The sequence below is a fragment of the Colletotrichum graminicola genome (assembly GCF_000149035.1).
Source record: "Colletotrichum graminicola M1.001 genomic scaffold supercont1.14, whole genome shotgun sequence".
NCBI lineage: Eukaryota > Fungi > Ascomycota > Sordariomycetes > Glomerellales > Glomerellaceae > Colletotrichum > Colletotrichum graminicola.
In genome coordinates, this window is record NW_007361018.1 from 720,134 (window position 1) to 741,551 (window position 21,418).

General features: G+C 57.0%; 4 protein-coding genes across 4 annotated transcripts; 3 read left to right on the plus strand and 1 right to left on the minus strand.

The window, feature by feature from the left end:
- Window positions 1–139: 139 nt before the first annotated feature.
- Window positions 140–2,340, plus strand: GLRG_04526 (TAP domain-containing protein; the record flags this gene model as incomplete). The annotated part of the gene is made up of 3 exons (XM_008095211.1): window positions 140–640; window positions 817–2,250; window positions 2,305–2,340. The coding sequence occupies 3 exons, from the start codon at window positions 140–142 to the stop codon at window positions 2,338–2,340; spliced, it is 1,971 nt and encodes a 656-aa protein (XP_008093402.1).
- A 6,420-nt stretch (window positions 2,341–8,760) lies between these two features.
- Window positions 8,761–11,064, plus strand: GLRG_04527 (pre-mRNA splicing factor CLF1; the record flags this gene model as incomplete). The annotated part of the gene is made up of 1 exon (XM_008095212.1): window positions 8,761–11,064. The coding sequence occupies one exon, from the start codon at window positions 8,761–8,763 to the stop codon at window positions 11,062–11,064; it is 2,304 nt and encodes a 767-aa protein (XP_008093403.1).
- Window positions 11,065–13,284: 2,220 nt separating this feature from the next.
- Window positions 13,285–15,884, plus strand: GLRG_04528 (exocyst complex component Sec10; the record flags this gene model as incomplete). Its single annotated transcript, XM_008095213.1, has 2 exons — window positions 13,285–13,480; window positions 13,537–15,884. 2 exons carry the CDS (start codon window positions 13,285–13,287, stop codon window positions 15,882–15,884), a joined length of 2,544 nt encoding a protein of 847 aa, XP_008093404.1.
- Window positions 15,885–16,241: 357 nt separating this feature from the next.
- On the minus strand, window positions 16,242–19,571 carry GLRG_04529 (RNB domain-containing protein; the record flags this gene model as incomplete). The annotated part of the gene is made up of 4 exons (XM_008095214.1): window positions 16,242–16,591; window positions 17,138–18,927; window positions 19,019–19,359; window positions 19,440–19,571. 4 exons carry the CDS (start codon window positions 19,569–19,571, stop codon window positions 16,242–16,244), a joined length of 2,613 nt encoding a protein of 870 aa, XP_008093405.1.
- Between the last annotated feature and the right edge of the window lie 1,847 nt (window positions 19,572–21,418).

Sequence of the window (21,418 nt, forward strand, 5' to 3'; positions counted from 1 at the left end):
GCGTGACGGCATATCCAACAAATCGCTCGTCGTTGTCTTCACCGTCGCCTTCAACAAGCGAACTCTATTTACGAATACCCCTCTATCTACTATCGAACGCCACCCGTCGCATCATCTTTCTTGCGGCAGCATCTCCAAAATGGCGCCTCCTCGAGCCCCTCGCATCATGAACTCGCAGCCTGCACGCGAAACCCGCAACTCCGTCGCTGGAACGAAGACTTCGCGCGGCGGCGGCATCCAAAAGCGTCGAGGTGGCAGAACTCAAGTCGACAGGGATGGAGACCTTGACATGGGAAGCGCCGTTGGGGGAAATGGGACACGTCGACCAAACAACAGAGCAGCCTCCGCTGACACGAACAACTCGCGACCTCAGCGACCAACGCGGGGTGGCGGGCCCCCAACCAAGCCAGGCTCGAAAGTACACCAAGCGATTGCTCGGCACCTAGACACCGGCGATGGAAACGATCTGGTATCGAGGAGGAAGCCACAGAGCTCTGGTCTCGTGTGGCTGACCGTCAAGGGTCTGAAGGAGAGCAAGGCCGCAAGCAATGACGACGGTGGCCTGAGGGACCTGCTGATGTTTCTCGAACGGAAAGCCACCACTCTGTCCGGCCGCAACAAAACGGTGCACATTAAGAAGGTATGTCGCGTTGTTGTGAGGCTCAGGGGAACTACATAGGGACGCCGACTGGTCCAGCCTCGTTGCAACGCAAGACACTACGCGAAGCTAGAGACAAACAGCCCCATACGGGCTGCTTGTGCCCTCCATGTAGCTGAGACGAAATTTGAGACTACGAAACCGCTAACCATCAATAGTCAAGTATGAGAGGGGACTTGGTCAACGTTGCGGCAAGCCAAGAAGATGCGGAGGAGATTCTCAAAGTCAACACCTTCACTTTCGCGGGAACGCAATTGGAGATCACTGACAGTGACGGATCGATTGCCAAGGCAAACGAAGCATCTGCCGCAGCTCAGGAGACGAAACAGAAATTGCAAAGCATCATGTCGCTCCGCTACGACATGGAAAACAAGCTTCTGAGGCTAGACTCCCTGTACCAAGACGAGGGCCTGATCCAGATGGGAATATTAGAGTCCAAGGACAGAGCCGAAAAGCTTTTCAAGGTCATGATGAGGATTTGCGACGAGCTCTTCAAGACGGCTCAAGCGAAGATTGATGCCATCCACAGCATCAGCCTGGCAAACAACAATATTGATACCGTCGCGCAAGTCGAAGAGATGGCGGATACGTTCCCGGACCTCAAGAACCTCGACCTGAGTGGGAATCAGATTGCGTCCGTCACAGGGCTGTCAAGATGGCGACAGAAGCTTAAGAAGCTGGAAACTCTGTACCTAACGGGGAACCCGCTCAACATCGCGGACCCGAAGGTGGTGCTCGAGCTGTTGCACTTCTTCCCTAAGCTGCAAGTCTTGAACGGTGAGCAACTGACACCGGAACGGATTGCGGAGATCAAAGCAGCAGGTCGGCCAAAGCCGATTCCCCAACGTGGACCCGATTTCCGCGACGTTGCGGGCATTGGAGAGGCGTTCCTGCTGGAGTTCTTCCTCGGCTTTGACACGGACCGCACGGGTCTCCTGGCCAAATATTACGACGACAACAGTCAGTTCTCTCTGGCGGTCGACACTTACTCCATTAGGGATCCAAGCTTGCCACAGCCGATGCCCTGGGCTTCATACATCAAGCAATCTCGGAACCTCATGAAAATCACGACACCAGCCGCCCGAGCTGCAAGATTGATTACGGGAAGAGAGGCCATCTGGAACCTCTGGAACGACCTCCCGAAAACACAGCACCCGGACATCAAGGTGGACATCAGCAAGTATATTATGGATTGCCACCTTCTGCCCGGTCTCGCCGACCCGACTGGCCAGACACCCGGCGGTGTGGACGGCATGATCATATCTGTGCATGGTCAATTCGAAGAATGCGACAAGGACGGCAAGACGGGTCTCCGGAGCTTCTCTCGCACGTTTGTTTTGGGACCTGGACGACCCAACAGCAACCCCATCCGCGTCGTTAGCGATATGCTGTCCCTCAGAGCCTTCAACCCGCTCCCTAATGTCTTCGTTGCCGAGGCACAAGCCCCGCCGGCCCAGGAACAAGAACAACGCCAGGCCATGATTGTCGAACTATCGAAGCAAACCACAATGACACACGCGTACTCGGAAATGTGCTTGTCAGACGTCGCTTGGGACTTCACCAGGGCATTGGCAGTCTTCCACGAGAAAAAGGTAGGATGCTCCGAAACCCGGAACACAGGGAAAATAATACTAAGACTCGCACAGGCCCAATTACCAGCCGAAGCCTTCGTCAGCGTCTAGAAGTTGCTGCGCTCGTCTTACCCAGTTTGGGGGCATTGAGGAACTCGGAGAACAGGGGTGGATTAGGAAAAGTCGCAATGGACCCACGGCATCGGACGCCTGGCCCACACTAGCGACATGATTTGGAAGGAGGCCGGAAAATCCACACGAAAAGGCAAGCAGTATTGGGTAGGGGTCTTTAACAGCTAGCCAGGGCTAGGAAGAAAGGAGGATAGGGGGAAAGAAAACCCCATCATGTAACCCGTACGGAAACGCGAGGCGGAACAAGATGGAAGCAAAGCAGAAATTGGTTTGACGGCGATAAGGGGACAGAGCCAAGACAGGATTCGTATATACTTTGAGCCGGTAAAAAAAGCGCATGATAGAGGCAGCGGTGTGGTTTCGGTACTAAGGGGTTATTGCTGGCATGGCCTTGGGTGGTGTATAATGGAAACAGCAGATTGCCCACATGGAGGGTCCGTCTATGAATGTATACAGAGTACGTGACTCAAGCTATAGCTTGATTGGCTCTGGGGTCAAGAATGAAGAGACATAGCTAAAGCCTCGGCGCTAATCCAACATCATCAACGGTTTCTGGAGCAATGACGTTGGCAGTTGAGCTGATGGCTGGAAAGTGAGTGAGTAAATGAGTGTGTGTGAGAGAGAGTCACGTTGCAAGCTCTTGGAACGACGAGCTGAAGATGTCTCTCAAGGCCAATGAGTGAGACGGGTGAGGGGGGAGGCGCGCGCGGTCTGTGGGAATCGGACCGGGTTGAGGAGGAAAAAGGTGGTATTTTTTTTTAGGGTGGTTCAGGGAATGGGGAAGAGAGGGACGAATCGGATCCGAATGTGCGGCAAGTCGGGGGATTAGGATAGCGAATGTAATTTTTATACATTTTATTTTTCTTGCCGTCTCGGGCGCTTACGCGGTGCCGCTGGATGTCAGAAGGGTAAGTCTCTCTCTTCTTGTTGGGCGGGCGCGAAGATGACATATCTGCGTGACAAGGCTAGCCCTCTCTCCGGCGGCCAGTCGAAATAAGTGCAGGCATGCCGGGGCGCAAATCGCAATCTTTTGCGGTTACCCATTCTGGTGTACGATGTGCTACGCAAGGCCTTCCACCAGTGTGGCGGAGCGGGAAAAAAAAGCAAAAGCGGGTTGGATTGGCGCTTTGAAACGGAGAGGAGAGGAAGATCTGAATCTCTAGTGTTGGAGGGAGCGTCTGGAGAGCTGACATCACGTGCACGTGCACTACCTACATAGTACATTGCATCGAGAAGCGCGTAAGGTGGGAGGTAGAGTCAGTCAGCAGGAAGACGTGGAGTGATGGGGAAAGTCTCCGATTCGATGATATGCAGGCGTCCCGGGTGGTCGCTTCCACACACCAACACACTCTGTCTGTGGTGAGGAAGGACAACCCTTCACAATCCTTCCTCTCTCTCTTTATCCTTTTTCATTACTCTCATTTTTGCAGCGCTCGTTCGCGGTTGGATGTGTGCCCTACGTAATTTCAAATGGTTGGGGAAGAGTGCCCGATTTGGGGGGGGCTGGCTGTGCACCCGGAAAGCTCTCTTGAGTTCTCAAACCTCGACCACACATTATACGCACGCAATACCATACATAGTCCATGCTCTGGAGGGGGCCTTCGGTGTGTGAGGCGGTGTGAAGAGGGGGGGGAGGGTGCATCCCAAATGGCTTTTTTTTTCTTTTTCTTTTCCCATGACCTTTTCGAGGCGCTATCCCGGTGTCAGGCTGTCCGCGACGCACGGAAGAATGTCATGTTCAGATACCGACCGGCATATCTCGCATGCAGCCTTCGGGGCGCCGCCGTTGAAGCCAAGCCGCCAAATCAAGGTTCCTGTGCGGCGGTGGTGGTGTGGCGGGAAAATGAGTTGAGATGCGCACGGCAGTCCGAGAAACCGGCGAATGCGGGGGATGTTGGGCAGAAGTCAATTAGCCTGAGGAAGAGGAGAGGGCTGCCTGCGGTTCATCGGATGGGAATTTTAGACTCTGGACTAGTTCGTCTCTGTTGGAAAGGAGAGGCCTGACACACACACACACACACACACACGGGGCCAAGACTAGACCTCGAAACTTCCTGACACTGGCGAGTCTGGGTAGGACCTGATAATGTCCTAGGTTGCGGTCGAGGAGGGGGATTCAGGGCGGTTTTCACTTCTCTTGGTCCAGGCAATGTCCTTGAAACCACGGGAATGCCAGCAAGGCTGCGTCAGAACCAGGGCCGGCGTCGTTGGAGGTTGATGAAAGTGCCGGGAAGGGAGGGGGGACAAGCGTTTCTTTGCATCGCGGATTCGGGATATACATATCGGATGGCCTAAGCCCCCGCATCCTACCCGGCAGTTCCCAGCTCAGGCGCTCTGCTATCCTCCAGGGTACGCGGCCTCTGTCGACAGGAGAGTGATTCCAGTGGCAGGCAGCGGCGGCGAAGCTACTGCTGCCAGCTCTCTAGCCCTGGGGGGCAATGCGCGCCCGCGCGTTGCCCGGCTCTCCCCTCGTTCCACAGCGGGCAGGATTTGCTTTGCGTCGCGTCCGGTGGAATGTACGGAGAGAGTGAGGCGGAAAGGTATGGACGGGGGGCCCTCCGTCAGTGGAAGTATCAGGATTTTAGGCTGAGTGCGCTTCAATGGCACCTTCAGGTCGTGCGCCACTTTGATCGCAGCAGGGGGCGGTTTTCAACTCTTTCAAATCAGTCTTTCGGGTTTGTCATATAAGGACGGCGTTGGATTGACCCGTCATGAGATCCGCAACCGGCTCGGAGGAGTGTTTTGGCAAGTTTGGTGTAACTTGCAAGATGTAGTTGAGTAGGTAGGTAGGAATACGGATCGCGGATAGTATCTCTCCCTTCCCTCCCCACCACCGGGGCCAAACCTGGTCGAGGGATTCCTTCCGGCGATGCAGCCGTGCCGGAGCAAGTCTGACATGGGAGGGGTTCAATGACCCCCCCCCCGCGGCCCGGAAGCGAAGGGAGAATAAAGGAGGGATAGCGCAACTGAGGCCATGTAGCGCCGGGTCTGATGTTGCCCTTTTCTGCACATTCGCCCATCTCCCGTCTTCGTCGGGCCTCTCGTGCTATTACTATATCATATTATGCAGTCGTATGGGTTGGTTGGTATGACACGCGGGCATGCCGTCAAACAGGCAGGGTATTAATTACTATTTTGCGCGGGAGTCAAGTCGAGTCGAGGCTTTAGCTGGCAGCTGAACAAACCACCTACTTGGGCCAGTAACATGTATGTAAGCTCAGCTTTGCTGCGCATTGCAACTGCAACTGCACGTAATGTATCTCTGTATCCGTACAAGCAAGCATGTAAGCAGGTACGTACACTAAAATAACGGTCGACCTTGCCCGCGACGTGCATCGTCCACAGGCGGGCCCATGCAGTCTCTCTACACTAATGGTGGCTCAGGGGGGGCGTTGTCGGTCGACGCAGGGGCGGGCTTGACTAGCGCGTTTCAGTCAAAATATCATTGGGTCGGTCCTTCCATCGGAGGGGCAGCGATGTACGGTACGTACCGTCAATGATCAACGCTGCCACACTCTCCCTTCTTCCTGACGGTCAGTGCCTCTCCTCTACGGATACTACGTGCTACGAACGCCCGCTCTCCTTTGCCTTTTGGCAGTCCTGCCCGTTTGGCCCCCCGCCTCTGCACTGCAATCTTCTCGTCCAATTTCAGCACATACCGGTACATATGCATGCAAACGGTCCCCGTCCTGTGCGGGACCGGACGTGGTTGTGTATGGTATGGTACACGCTAGATCCCAAGGAGCAGATGAGGAGCGAAGGTGCATGATTATTTGATTGTTTGCAATTTGCCCGCTGCCTGGTGCTCTCTCTCGCCGCCGCCGCCGCCGCCGCCGCCGCCGCCTCTCCCCAGCTTTCCCATCACATTACTCCGTGGTCCGCTGGGAAATCCGTCTACTTTGATGAGCGTGCTGCGGTATGACGTTGGTCCATCTCGTTCGCCCAACATCCAGGCGCGTCTTACTTGCACAGGCTTTCGCTTTCTTCTCATTGTCTGCCTGTCGCTCGCCTCGTTGCAGGTCCCGTATGTCCAGACCCATTGCTCCGCCGGTTGCTTACAAGCCTGTCATTGCACGTCCGTGTTATTTGGAGATCAAGAGCTAGAAACCAGGAGCCCACGCGGTGCTGGCCCGCTTGATGGGACTGGGGCCTCCGGATCTGGCATTCTCGTCGTCCGTCAGCTTCTTTGCCAGTAAAGAGGATTGTTGTGTGCGGGATTCATCTGCATCATCGATATACCTCGAACGGTGGCGGTCTGACACACCGTCACAGCAACCGAGATGGCAAGCACGCAAACGGGCTTGAGATGCTGCACCAAAGCCAGACGTCGAAGCAATGGACGACCGGCCGGTCTGCTGCTGCTGTCAGTCAGCCACCGTCTAGTGCAATGCGTCCCATGGTGTACCCGTCTTCCCCCCATCCTCAGACGATGCAGGCCCACAAGTGTGTTGGGCTCGGACGGACGTACATGAGCCCGAGAGGAATCTCGAGCACGGTGCACTGGCACGATACCAAGGCAATAGGAAAAGTACAGAATTCAATAGTCGGCAAACACCTGGACGGAAAGACGGTTGCAATGACCGTTGCTTCGCTTCACTGACGCGTGATTCTGCTTCCTTTTTGACTCCAGGCTTGTGAGAGAAGCAAGCAAATGGCACTACACATTTGAGCGAGGTGAAGCGCCCAATGCACGATTTAGGTAGTAATTAGTGTACTAGGTACGTAGGTCGCCCGTTGTCATTGTCTTGCTGTGTCACGTGTGCGACTGGTTCGAGTGGTTGACTGCTCGACGGCTGGCCCTTTAACCGTTTGGCTTACAGTACCTAGTGTAGGTAGGTAGACTGGTGTCATCTCTCCCGTGACAACTCGACTGGCGTCTCTGTCTGCTGTCGACCCTGGTCCAGGAACAGCGAGATTGGAATTTCTAATAGGCCAGGTATCCCGGCACCTCCTTTTCCAATCTCGTGCTGGTCCAGAAAAGGCCACGCTAGGGTCCAGCCTCTAGGGTAGTTGCATCCTCCGCCTGTACATCGGCGGTACCGCATCGTCTCACCACCAGTCCATGTACTCTTGGCTCACCCTCTACTTTGGCGCTGGCTCATGGTACGCCCCCTGTCTCATCCATAATCGATGGCTCTTGGGCCATATGATTCGTCCGCTGCCTGTCCAAGCCCCCGTCGGATGCTTAACCAGGCCGCTCCTGGTAAGCCACACACCCCCCGGTCACGATTCCCCGAATCCCTACCTCGTGTTTCCTCGCCTGCTATTTGGGTTGTACCTGGTCGACGACTGCTGCCGCTGCTACTCGTGGTCCTGCAGCGCTGCTGGGATAGATACAGAGAGACAGGAGAGAGGGAGCAGCACGACTGACTACCCACTCGCACACAGACCAACGAGGGCGACTGGTACCACTCTTTTCCTTTCGCCTCTTCCTCTACCTACGCTGCCTACCCTACACTTCCTCCCTTGGTCCCCGTTTTCCTCTCCTTCCTCTCTTCCTGGTGCCGTGTGTGCATTTTTCGCTCCTTCGAGGTGGAATTGCTACTCATCGTCTGGAACGTTGAATCCTCGCGAGACAGAAAAACAACAAAAACAACAACTGAATCGTTCTTCGATTCCTCGACGCGCCAGCATTGTCCCCCTCTCTTCCCCCTATCTTACCCGAAACAAGCGATCGGCCGACACGAGCAACAGTAATAGCCCGGGGCGATACGACACGACATACCTAGATACGACATCTTTCATACGCACACACTCACACACTCACACTCTCACCAATTCGCCCATCGACTGCGAGGTCTCTGCTTGGCTACCCTAAAACCTGCGACACGGAGGCCTTCAGGACCTGGAAGAATCGACAGGAAGCCATTTTGTCGTTTATCTCCTGCCCACGTTTCTCCTGCCTTCCGGTCTACCTCGGACCAGTTGGCTGTCGAGAGCGCCCCCCCTGAAGCCTTGTTCTGCAGATCAAACTCCGAGACAAGCGTAATACTTGCCATCCACGACAAGCTCGACGGCTCTGTTTCTTTCTCCCTTTGGACCGCCTCTCCATCTTCTCGTCAACCGCTTCTCGTCCTACCAGTTTGGGACCGACCAACCGAATTCGCTTCGATAGCCCCATCGTTTCAACCCCCAATTCGAAGCCTCGAAGGCATTCGCTTGCCTGTTCAGCCTTTTGGATCATCCTTCGTTCGGGAGACTTCTTAACCCTTTTCGAGAATCGGCGCATTGGAACCGACCCACCATCGTTGTGAGAAATTGGTTTGCATTCAACGATTTCATTGCCAAGGGAATTTCATGTCATGTTGTAGACTTCACGACACTCATTTTTGGAAACGTTACCTCCCACTCGCATCTACCACGACGCAATCACGTACATCTACGCAATAGACGGACACGATGAAGGTCCCCGAGCCCAAGGTCGCTCTGGAGAACGTATGTTCAGTCATCCACGACAACGTCTTGTACACATACTCTGCCGGCGCTTTCCAGTCGCTGGCGCTCGAGCAAGGCGCTGAATGGAAGACCTTGGCGCAGGGCGAATCAGTAACGGGAGCTGTATGCGTGGGCTCGAACCCCAAGGATGCCAGCCAGGCTGGCTTGTACATTGTTGGAGGCAAGGCGGCTTCGGCAGATTACCGCGGGCTGCAGAAATTCACCTACTCGACCGGGAAATGGGAATCCATCACGCCGCAGGACCATGTCACCCAAGACCGGTTGCTTCACGGCGCAACATATCTCCCCGGCAGTGATCAGATTGTCATGTACGGCGGAAGCCAGGATGGATACTCGGGTCCCTCGACGCAAACCTTCGTGGTCGGAGCGTCCGCGCCTTACAATACCCGAGCCTTCTCATCGACAGCGGCGCCCGTCATAAACCCCATACTTCTGCCATGGTCCGACACCCAGGCGGTTCTGGTCGGAGGCAGCGCCACCAACAACAAGATCATGCTCTTCAGCCCCGACAGTGCCTGGACCGACTCGGGTGCGACACTCGCCGAACCCCTGATGAAAGACAGGACTGCGATGCAGGCCATCATTATCAATGGAGACGATGGAAGCAAGAGCCTGTTCACTTTCGATCTTTCAATGACGCCGAACCAGGTCAAGCGAATGGTCCTCATCGACGCCTCGGGCGCCCCCGTCGTCAACTCTGCCGCGGTGTCGAAGAAGGCGACGAGGGAGGCAACTGGCGAGTTCGTGAAGCGCGCTCTGACCCTCAGCGACTGGCCGGCTTACAACAGCACGTTTGCGCCCGTAGGCACGCGCGTCAACTACGCCGTCGCCCAGGATCCCGAGGGGCTCGTCGTGTTTGCAGGAGGCTCGGGATCTGCCAACGACTCCCTCTGCATGTTCAATGCCCGCGGGAACACGTGGGAGGACGCCGCCCAGAAGCTGAGCGAGCAGGATGTCCTCATCTCCAGCGAGTCGACAAGCTCCGCCGCCGGCACTGCCGCGACCCCGACTGCCAGCAGCTCTGACCTGTTGGGTCCCGCCTATTCCACTCTGCCTGCGTCTGTCAGTGCGTCCGCCTCCTCCTCGTTGGCAGCGAGCTCCGAGACCGCCGCAGTCGGCGCTCCGGCAGCAGTTAGTGCCAACGCCATCCTCGGCATCGTTCTCGGCACCATCACCGGTATCATGATCCTCCTAGGTCTATCTCTCTTCTGTATTCGGCGTCGCCGTGCCGCCAAGAACCGTCAGAACGCCCAGATCCCAAATACTAGGGGCATGAGCCCGAGAGGCTTCGCTGACGAGAAGGCCGGCCTTGGGTACGGCGCGGACGACTTTGGTCCTGCCCCCGGCGGTCAGTTCCGTGGTCACCAGCAGCAGGAATCAGCGGGCTCGTTCTCTTCCATGGCTATCTTGATGGGTAAGGTCAACGCCAACAACAACACGGCAAAGTCCGGTGGCCTCCGTGATGATTCCAATAGCTTGTTCAAGAGCACTATTGGCAAGCCCATCCCCCAGACGAACGACGAGCCGGCCCTGTCACCACCATCCCGCGACGAGAAGGGCGTCTCGTTCGCTGCCGACGTCGTCGAGCCGCGTCCAGGTACCAGAGGAGCTCCCGTCGGCCGTAACGGCGAGACGCGCAGAAGTTCGGGCTGGAACCGGTACTGGTCCGGCGGCAGCGCGCTCAACATCCTTGGGTTCGGTAACTCGAAGCGGACAACGGTCGACTCGGACAACAGCTCTCGCTACTCGAACGGAGTCGACAGGAACCGGATAACACAAGACTCCGCCACGGTCCCTCCCCTGCACCTCATCACCCAGGACTTATCCACTGTCCCGCCCATTCAGCACGATGGCCGGCCAGAGCTCAGCCGCGTCGTCTCGGGCAGTCCGACTGTGTCAAACTACTCGAACCAGATCCCCTTCCGGGACGGTGTGTCTGCCACGATAGAATCTTCCAGAAGACCTCAGTCGGATATGTCCTCCGGATACTCGAGCGGCATCCCTGAGAGCGTCCGCGATACGTGGGACCCCACCGGCACCTCGAGGCCCTGGGGTGCCGATCGTGCGGCGAGCAGTGTCTACGCAGAGAGCCTTTACCCGACTTCGCTGGCGCCAAGCATGCCGAACCGGCAAACCCAAACGGACAACCAGGTTGGCGTCAGCCAGCAGCCCCCTCTCGCCATGGCGTCCACGTCAGACATGAGCTGGCTCAACCTGGGCGAGATCAACAAGCAAAACCAGCGCTAAGTCCAGCAAAATTACAACAACAGACATGCCTCGAAGCCATGGCCGTCTTGAGACACTAATGGCCACCGCGCAACGACAACAACAACAATACGCTGCGAGCTCCGCTCCCGCCCACAGCGCTGCACGACACCCCCAGAATCATGATCCGTCCTTTTTTATACCCAGGTCTTTTCCGGAGCATCATTTTTGGCGGCGGTGTCTCTGCATTCCAGCATTAGATGACCCAAGAGTACTCTAAAAGCCCTATCACTCGTTACATACCATACCTTTACAACCCACGTCTCCTCGGCTACGCAACACAACCTTCGCCACTTTCTCGTCTGCCGAGTCACTCGCAGTCCATCCTGCGTCCGGCCGCGTACACTATTTCTATACCGTCCCGACGTGCGACAGGCGTGGTATGCCCTCCCCTTCTTTGGGGGGCGTAATTCACCTCATCCGCTCGTGAACATAGTTTCCCTTAACCTCAAACCGTTTTATGTTTGATCACCTTTTTTTCGTCTTTTTTTTTCTTCTTCTTTTTTTTCCCCACCTTGCTTGTCACAGCATCAATCTCTTCTGTATATTCCTCTGTTTTAGAGCGAGACCCGGGCCAGGTCGTTCCCTTCATTGTCAGTCATCCCCGTGATACCAATATCGCAGAGAACGTCAGCCAACAAGAATCAACACAGGCCATACAACGTACATCCGCGCTGTGTGGTCTTGAATATGTAATTATCAATTTTTTCATCACATCAAAGGGAGTTGGGGAGGGCAGTGCATCTCAGGGGTGTGTGTGGTGTATGAGTGTGTCAATGAGGTTGCATCGCGGCAACAGCTTCTTTCCTCCTTGCCTTTTCTAGTGTTTTCTTTTCACCCTCAGCTCTCCCGCCCATGCGTGTGTCCTTCCGCAAGGGCGTGGTTGTAGTCGATGGATTGTAAATGATCAATGGAAAGACCTAAGGGGGGGAGCTGGGTGGGTCGTGCGGGCGAGAGGATGAATTTCGTTTGATATCTTTGATGAAAGATGAAGGAAGAAAACGAAACGGGGGGGGTTCATTGTATTATTCCTCGCGACTTTTGTAGGCTGTTACCAATCGATGGCTTGCCAAGTTACAAACAACTGGTTTGTTTGCCTTCTGACTCTGTGATCATTGTTATTCTGCTGCATCTCTGCTTCTTCCCTCCCCCTCTGGACTGTATGTCTTGAATGCCCGGCCGGGTGTGGGTGGGAGTGGCATGGCAGGGCAGGTTGTGTCCGGGAGCTCACCGAAGCGGATTTCAAACTCGTCCGAAGTGGAAAGGAATCGTTGTTGGTGACGACTTATAAAGCCCCTGCGGCAACAATGGTCTGCATGCTGCGTGCTATTGACCCGTTTGACTTGGTCCCTCCCCTGACAACAGGACAACAAACGATACGCATGTAAGAAGGCCCCCTCTAGTTTAGGGTCAAATGAACAATTCCTCAGCTAGTGGCACTCATTGGCAAATCGAAACACTCCGGCGGCCGGAGAACAGCTGCTAATTTCATAGACCGGGGTCATCCGCATCGGCACGGCTGGAAGTGCCGGCCGAAAAGGAGACCAAAACTGAGGCTGCCCTGTGATGTCCTTTTTCTTCTTCTTCTTCTTCTTCTTCTTCCGCGTTATGCACGAAGTTTCCGAGATCTCAATATGAGGAGCCGGTACTTGATAGTCCAATGCGTCAGTCAACATTGGAGCCGGATAACGCCCGGTGCCCATTCCCAGAAGAAAAAGCTACGGCTAAACTCCGATGCCAATACTCTGTTTGAAATACACGCAACACTGCCTGTTTTGATATGAGAAAGACTGTGAAGCCATTATGACGAACGCCGGTTTTGGTTTTGCCAGAGAGAACAAATGAAAAGAGTATCGACAATGCCGCATTCGATGTCTATCACGTGACGGGTGAGAGATGAAGCGCTATGTACCTAGGTACACACGAGCCTAGGTACGGATACCTTACGTACACTAGGTGGCGGGGCAGTTCACCTAGTTACGCAGTGGACGCTAATCCAAGTAACCAGGGAGCAGCTCGTCACTGAGCCGGCCACGCAGATACCCGTGCTCCCGAAACACAACCTCCAGGAGCACCTACCCAACCAAGCTACCTACTGGCGATACTCCAACAACAACTAACCCATCCTCACAAAACCATGTAGCCGGCTGCTGACGTCTGAACCAACGCACACCACCAATACGTCTCTGCACAATTGCAGTCATGGAGCGGTCTGGGTCTGGGGCCAAGTCCTTGTTCCCTCAAGGGCCCAGCTTCACCCTGGACGACTTCTCGACCCAGGACTTTGTCGTCCGCGAATTCATCGATAACCTGGCCGAGAGTGCTGTGCCAGCAAACCGTCGGTCGGGCCCTGCGCAGTCTGGCTTCGAACCAAAGCCTCTCATCCGCACCTTTGAAAGTACAACGCCTGCCTCCCGTCCACCGCCCCGTCCGCTCGCTGACTTGTCCCCCTAGACGCGCTGTCGCAACTTGGGTCGTTGTCTGAGGAACTCCAGGAGAGAGAATCGGAACTCCAATCCAACGTGCGAAGGGCCGAAGCCCAACACGACCAGACCCTCGACACCCTCGGCCGGAAGCTCGACCAGTCGATGGCTTCGTTCGAGGCGCTCGATCTATCGCTGAACCAACCCGCCATCGATGGCGTCGACAAGAATGCCGGCGGAAATATTGCTGTACAGATCGGCGAGAAGCTCGAGGAGCTGGATCGGAAACGGAGACGGGCCCAAGACGCCAACTTCCTCATCCAGTGCTGGCTCGAGGTCTGCGAAACAGGCCAGCTCACGTCGCTGGAGGAGATCCAGAGACAAGGAGGCGCCGAGAACAAGGTCCGCTGCGCCATCATCTCCCGCCAGCTGGTGCGCATCAGCCAGCGGCTCGATCCTTCGTCGTGGGGCCAGACTAACGGGGCGAACGGCTTCCGGGGAAACGGCGTCACGAACGGCGTCGCCGGGACCAGTCGCGTGCACAACACGAGAGAGGTTCTCGAAAAGTTCTCGGAATCCTTGGAGCAAGAACTGCTGAAGCAGTTCAACAGCAGCTACCGACGCCAGAACTTCGACGACATGATGGAATGTTCCAAGGTGCTTTACGACTTCAACGGTGGCGCCAGCGTCATCGCCACGTTCGTCAACCAGCACCAGTTCTTCATCGACAGAGACCAGCTCATCTCGGATGAAGTGACGATGGACGGAGACATCTGGGAACAGATCGCGGACCCCGACGCCGACCCGCCTGGCGTCGAAGCCAGCCTGCAGTCTCTGGTCGACGAAGTCAAGCTGATCATGCAGGAGGAGTCCTTCATCATCAAGCGGGCGTTCCCCTTCTACGAAACCGTTCTCATCAAGTTTATCCAGAGGATATTTCAACAGTCCATCCAGCAAAGGCTCGAGATGGTGCTCGACAAGGCCAACGAGGTCTCGTCCCTGGCCTTCCTGAGATCACTGCACTCTTCCAGGACATACATCAACGCCTTGATCGAAGACCTCAAATCGCACGGCCTAACCGAGCACCCGGAGCCGGCATCACCACAGATTTCCCAGACCCTGGACCAGCAGATGGAGGAGCTGTTTGTCCCGTACCTTGTCGGCAATTCGTACATCGACCGAGAGAGGAAGAGCCTCGAGGAAACCTACAGCTCGCTGCTCTTCAAGTTTACAACATATCACTCCAAGAGGAAGAAGGCGCCGACCGGCTTCATGGCCTCCCTCGCCCAGCAGAGTTCACAGCTGCTGTCGTCGGCGAAGGACGCCTATCTCGAGCGTCTCGACTCGTCCGAATTGACGGCCACCCAGAGGGCCATGATGCTTCGCGTCGCGGGAATCCAAGACAACAACGAGAACAAGGACGACGTGGAGGTGTCGGAGGAGGACGGGATCCTCCAAGTCGCCAACGCCAAGAGAATGATGAAGTGGCTCGCCGAGTCCGTCCGCAGAACCCTCGAGCTCGGCTCCCCCGTCGACACGCCCAAGGACGTCAACGTCCTCCTCAACCTCCTGCTCACGACGATGGGCCGCGTCTACGTCGAGACGGCCCTGGACGCCGCTCTCGACAACGCGACGGCCCAGGAGAACATCAAGACGGAGCCGGACCTGACGTACCTCCCCGCGGTACGGCCCGCGGTCACCATCACCAGCATCATGGAGCGCTTCATCACCACCGTGCTGATCAAGCTCGCCGAGTCCAACACGACGGTGCGCCGCAGCATGGCGTCGCAGACCAAAACGGCCATCGACAACATCGAGCGCAAGACCAACGCCGTCATGCGCAGCTCCATCGATGTCGTCACGAACTGGGTCACGCGCTGCCTCGCAAACCAGAAGAAGCTCGACTTCCGCCCGCGCGACGCCGACTTGGACTCGCTGCAGACGCCCACGTGCCTGCAGATCAGCCAGTTCCTCTCCCGCGTCGCCAAGTACGCCGCGCAGGCCGTCGACGGCCAGAACCTCGAGGTCTGGAGCTCAGAGGTCGCCCTGGCCGTCCTGGCCCTGCTCTTTGACCACTTCAAAAAGTTCCAGGTCAACGCCACGGGCGGCCTCATGGTCGCGCAGGACCTGTCCAAGTACTCGTCCACCCTCAAGGAGTGGTCGCTCGCGCCCGACGTCGAGACCTCGGCCGAGCTCCTCACCGACATCGGCTCCCTCTTCATCGTCGGCCCCGAGGCGCTGCGCGAGAAGTCCCGCACCCTCGCCGCCGGCCCCTCGGGCCAGGGCAAGAAGCTGACCAAGGCCGACTTCAAGGCCTTTGTCCAGCGGCGCGACGACGCCGGCAGCGTCGGCGTCCAGAGCGTGTTGGCAGGGCTTTAAGCCCGCGTGAGGTGGGCTCGCCCAACGGATGACAGTCGGCGGGGGAGGACGTAAAGGGGTCCCGGAGCTGTACCATTTGCCTCTTTTTTTTTTTTCCTTTTCCAAGTTAATGAACGAAATATGATACCAGAGTTTACGCGCGCACAGGATTCGATTGTCCAGATGAGCTACTTGATCGTGAGGGTGTCTTGATTACATGCCATATCCCGAAACCAGCCCCGTTGCTGTTTCTCCCTCTCTCTATCTTACACAGTGAAAAGTCTATGTTGTTGTTGTTGTTGTTGTTGTTGTTGTACATGTTTATTTTTACACGAGGATGATGACCCTTCTAGGCTTCCCCGCCCGCCACGGCTCCCCTCAGGCAGAAGACGTGACGGCATGGCCCGGCGCCAGCCTCCGCAGGGGCCGGACGGAGACCAGGGTGGTGACGACGTTGATGTCGTGGATCTCGACCTCGAAGCGGTCGTCGACCTGGACGTCGGCGAGCCTGGCGACGGGGTCGAGCCTCGCGAGGTCGACGGAGGCGGCGAGGCCGTGGAAGTCCTCGAGGCGGCCGCGCAGGCCGATGGGGTACAGGCCGTCGACGACGAAGGCGAAGCGGGCCGGCAGTGGGGCCTCCGCCCCACCTCTAGCTTTAGACTTTTGATCTAATAAAATCGGCCTGGAGGGACTCTTAATATTTTTAGGAAATGGGTTCGCGGCAAGTTCTATTGACACCACGATGAAGGTTGGTAAATGCACGCGGTTAGTCTAGTCCGAATCCGACTTAGGTTCGGATGGTTTGAAAAGGGCCAGAAAACGAACATTCTGGAGGCACGCCAGGATCTGGAAATACGTAGTATGCATGACGGAGAAATTCCATTACATTAGAGGGGACTCAAGTCAAGCGCCAGGACTAGCTCTGAGGATGAGCGGGGATCTGTAGTGCAAGCAATTTTTACCAGACGACACGTAGAGCTTTCCAATTGGCTGCGTTTCGGACTGCACGCCCGAGACACGTAATCGCCAAAGCTGCGTTCGAGCGCGGCCCTGCCTCAACGCTAATCCATGACCGTTCACGTCGTCTTCGCGAAGGGCGACACCCCGGGATTTATTTACGCCTCCATCTCGATTGGGCGTAGTTAGCAGATTTGCTACGTGGCACATGATTAGACTACCGAACTCTACTTCCCCAGTTTTCGGGAACCAAACTCGTAATCGTCGCAGTGAAGCGAGTCCGAGGTCCTGGTTTCATGCCGTGGCTGTAAAGTCACTGGTGGCGTTAAATGGGTCGCCCTGCCACGCCATGGAGGAGTCGAGGACGTCCGGGTCGCCCCTGACGACGACGGAGTCGAAGGACACCTCGGGGGAGCCGAAGCGGGGCTGGAACTGCGGGAGCTGCCCCTTTTCGACGCGGCGGTCTTTGAGCGCCGCACAGAGCCTGTCGAGGAGGACGAGGTCATCCCTGTCCTCCTGAGCGAGGTCGGCGGCCGTGGTGATGTGCTTCACGGGCTGCGGCGGCGGCGCGGGCGGCCGGCCGACGGCAAAGGTGTCGGCGGCCGAAGGGGTCGGCGGCTGCTGCGTGCCGCCGCCGGGGAGGATGACGGCGACCTCGTCCTTGGGCACGTGGAGGACGTTCTGGAGGGTGCCCGGCTCGACTTTGTAGTCGAGGATGTCGCCCCGCTCGTTGACCTTGGCGCTGAAGGTCAGGGCCGGGCGGCCCGGGTCGAGGGAGAACTGCTGCTCGAGGTCCCGCGGCAGCATCTTGTTGGGGAACCCGGCCAGGTACAGGCTGGACGGGGCCTTCTCGAGCTGGCGCGCGAGCTCGGACTTGGGGTCGATGCGCGACGCCGGGTCGGCGATGTGGACGTGGATCCAGTGCACCCCCGGGTCCTCGGTCGGCTCGACGGAGAACCCGTCGTCGACGTCGGCCGTCTGCTCTGAGTCGACGCAGAAGACGGTCGTCCCGGCCCAGTCGCGCCTGTGACCCTCGGCGATGTCGGGCCGGAGGGACCCATTGACGTCGACGAGGGGCATGACCATGTCGGCGCCCCTGTGGACCTTGGTGTCGGGAAACCTGTACTCGTAGCGGGCCGGGATCTCCCAGGGCGGGATCCAGCCGATCTCCTGGAGGAAGGTGAAGCCCGTCCAGTAGGCGAGCCAGTCGGCGTCCTTGTAGACGTTGGTCAGCCGGAGGATGGTCGAGCCCAGGCTCTCGAGCTGAGAGGCCTTTGTCACGATGCGGTGGCAGGACCAGAGCTCCATGAAGCGGATGTAGTCGACCTCCTGCTTGGTCCACGAGGCGAGGTTGTCGACCTTTTCGTCGCTCGGGCCGATCATGCCGTGCGGCGTCCATTCCCTCCGCAGCCGGTTCGCTTGGATGACGCCGCGGGCCTTGAGGATGAAGGAGCCGAGGCTGTTCTGCCTGAGCAGCGAGATGGACTCGGCGGGTTCCTCACGCAGGGCGGCGCCCTCGACCAGCTCGCGGACCTGGTTCTCGACCTTGCGCATGATGCGGAGGTCGGAGGTGGGGCGGACCTCGTAGATGTAGTTGCGCCTGTGCCACTTGGCGTTCAGGGGGCGGAACCCCCACTCGTCGCGCTGGATGGCGGTGTGGACGGCGTACAGGGCGTGCGGGAGAAAGCGGTCTTCCTGCTTGAGGTACTCGGGCAGCAGCTTGTCGGCCAGCTCCTCGAGGCTGAGGTACTGCGGCTTCTCGGGGTGGGCCAGGAAGCTGCTGGCGGTGTCGAGGGTCAGATGGGACTGGTAGAAGGAGACGGAGTCCTGGTAGAACTTGATGAGCTCGCCCTGGAGCCGGGAGGCGGTCTTGAGGGCCGCCGGAGTGTGATTGTGGAACAGCACGTTACGCGGCTTGGTGACGGGTTCCTCGGGCAGGATGGCGACCAGCGGCTGGAGCTTGGCCGGGTCGATGAAGTTGGTAAGGGTGAAGAGCGTGGGTATGTTGCGCTCGGGGACGACCTCTCCGGTGCCCATGTAGAAGTACTGCAGCCCGTGGTGACGTCCCAGGCAGATGGCCAGGAGGGGCAGGCGTCCGTGTCCGTATCTGCGAGTTTTGTCAGTAGATTGTTCCTCATGGGTAGAAGCGACGATGGACTTGCCTCGTCTCGACCAAGTCGCCGGCGAGAAGCGCAGACGTAGCGCCGCGCAGGTCGGCGAGCTCGTCGGCTTCGAAGAGGAGGCGGTTCCTCTTGCTGTTCCTTTGCAGCTCGGTCTCTTCCCACCCGACCGCCTCGGATTCGCCGAAAGGCAGGTCCGGCCTGATCAGGAAGTTGAACAGCGGGGTTTCCTGGGCGGGCATGTCCTGGAGCATGCGGCGAGAGGGCTCGCGATTCGCCGACTCCCACTCCCGGAGACGCTCCCTGATGTCCGACTTTTCGCGGATGTGGGCTAGCTCCCGGTCCGAGGCCGAGTTAATGTGGCCGCCACGGTGTCGGCCTCCACCGCCAACATACTTGTGACTTGCACCAGCATACGACTGTAAGAGCACGTCAGCTTTGAACCGGTTCTGGAAATAACATGATGGTGATCGCTAGGGGGTGGGTGCCTAAGACCTACTCTCCTGGAGATATCAGAGGGGCCCTGTTGAAGCTGTGGAGCAAATCGCGATGCGCTAGGCACCGGAGTCAGCGACGTCTTGACTGTGAGACATCGCCAGCACACGTAGGGCTTATTCGAGCCTCTCATCATATTGAAGGGGGTTGAAAAGATGGGGGCATGTTGAGAAGGCGCACCTTGCTCGATCTCAGGGTCCCCGGCTCACCAAAATTTCACTGTCGTGACGTTTGGCCACGCCACATGGGGATCCACTTTTCAGGATCCACCCACGCGCTATCACGTGATGCTGACAGAAGTGCGACAAGGGTACGGGTAGTAGGAGACAGGCTTCTTTCTTTCCTTCCCTCCGTATCCGTACCTAAGGAGGCGAGAGCACTTTGTGAGCCCGCACTTTCTCATTTGATGAGACGACTACCATTGACATGTGGGGGACACAAGTTTTCCCTTGCCGGGCGCACACACACGCATGTGTGGTCGGTCTCCCATGTTTCATTTGGAGCTGTTCAGACTTGCATGTCGACGACGCTAGACGGCACCATTCCTGCTCCCCCCCCATCCACCACTGCCCCCTGCTTACTATGGCTTCATATTGATTGCGGGCCTGTTGTGGTCCAAGCAGAGATGCGTTATCATCGCATCATGTTTGGTGATGGTCGACTTCGCTCTGTGCTACTGTAGCTTCTCCCCTCATGGGTAAGAGGTTTATTTTATTTCCCGCTCTGGTCCCTATCCCTCCCGCTGTTGCAACGATGCAACTAGACACGTCTGTCTACCTGCCTCGGCGGTGACATCGGTCAGGAGCACTCGTGCTGGGGTTTCAAGCCAACCATGGTTCGCAAACCGGAAAAAAGAAACAAAAAATGAAGGGTAAGAGAAAGGGGAAAAAAAAAGGGCCTCGAAACCAACTCCCTTTCGTCCGTCCGTTCGTTTCGACGTCTCCAATCCAGCCCCCACCCCTTCCCAGGTCGGATTTCAGCCAGGCGCCGTTTCTTTCCAAGCGAACCACATGCAAGTGCGCAGCTGCAGAAGGAAACGCAACCATGCGGCAATCTCTCTCCGGCACGTGGCATCAAGCAAGCATGTCTCGACGTCCGAGCTCACTCCCCTCTCCCTCCTCTTCTAAATTGTCAATCTTAGGAAGAGGGCATGACGGGTAGCAACGCCTCGACAACGAGCAGTGCGGATCAAGAGAATGATATTAAATATAAATAAAATTAATAATAAATAATAACCAAAGACCCAGTCGTTGTGTCGCTTGCGCGCCTTGAACACATCTGGGAGGAGCCGGCCGTGAGCTCTTTCCGCCTCGTCTCGGCAGAGACAAGACACAGGCAATAATGTCACAGGAAAGACCCCCCCTCCGCCCGCCCCCGTCCATGACGGCACATCCTCCGCTTTTCCCAGGATGATACACGCTAATTTTTTACTCTTCTTTTTTTTTACTTGCTTATTCTTCGTTTCTTCTTTTCTTTTTCCAGCCGGTATACGGATACAATGCAGACGACGCGTTCTTCCAAAGGGGACCAGTGTTTGACCCCCGGACGACAGGCCAGCCGCACTTGCTTTGCAGCTTCGTCATGTCATGTGCTTCCCTGCTCTCCTCTTCTCCTCCTTATCACATTTCTCTCTCTCTATCCATGTCTCTCCGTCCATCCATGCTTACAGCGTACCCGCATAGCGTAGTAGCCGTGCCGCGCCCACGGACCCGATAGTAACAACGCCCCAAATCCCGCGACGCCACGGAGCGCAATCGGTTCCCGGGAGGTCTAGCGAGGCACAACCCACAGAATCGTTCCGGTGAGAGGAGCCTCCTGGAGGGGGGCCTATACTTGGTGTTGTAGGTATCAGCAACCTCCCAAATGGAACCACACCACCCCCGCCGGAATGAAATAACAATAACCGTACCAGAGTACGGAGTAGAGGTCTCCCCTCCCGTCCCAGCCTTCTACTCCACTGCAATACCGTGCCTCGCCGTCGCC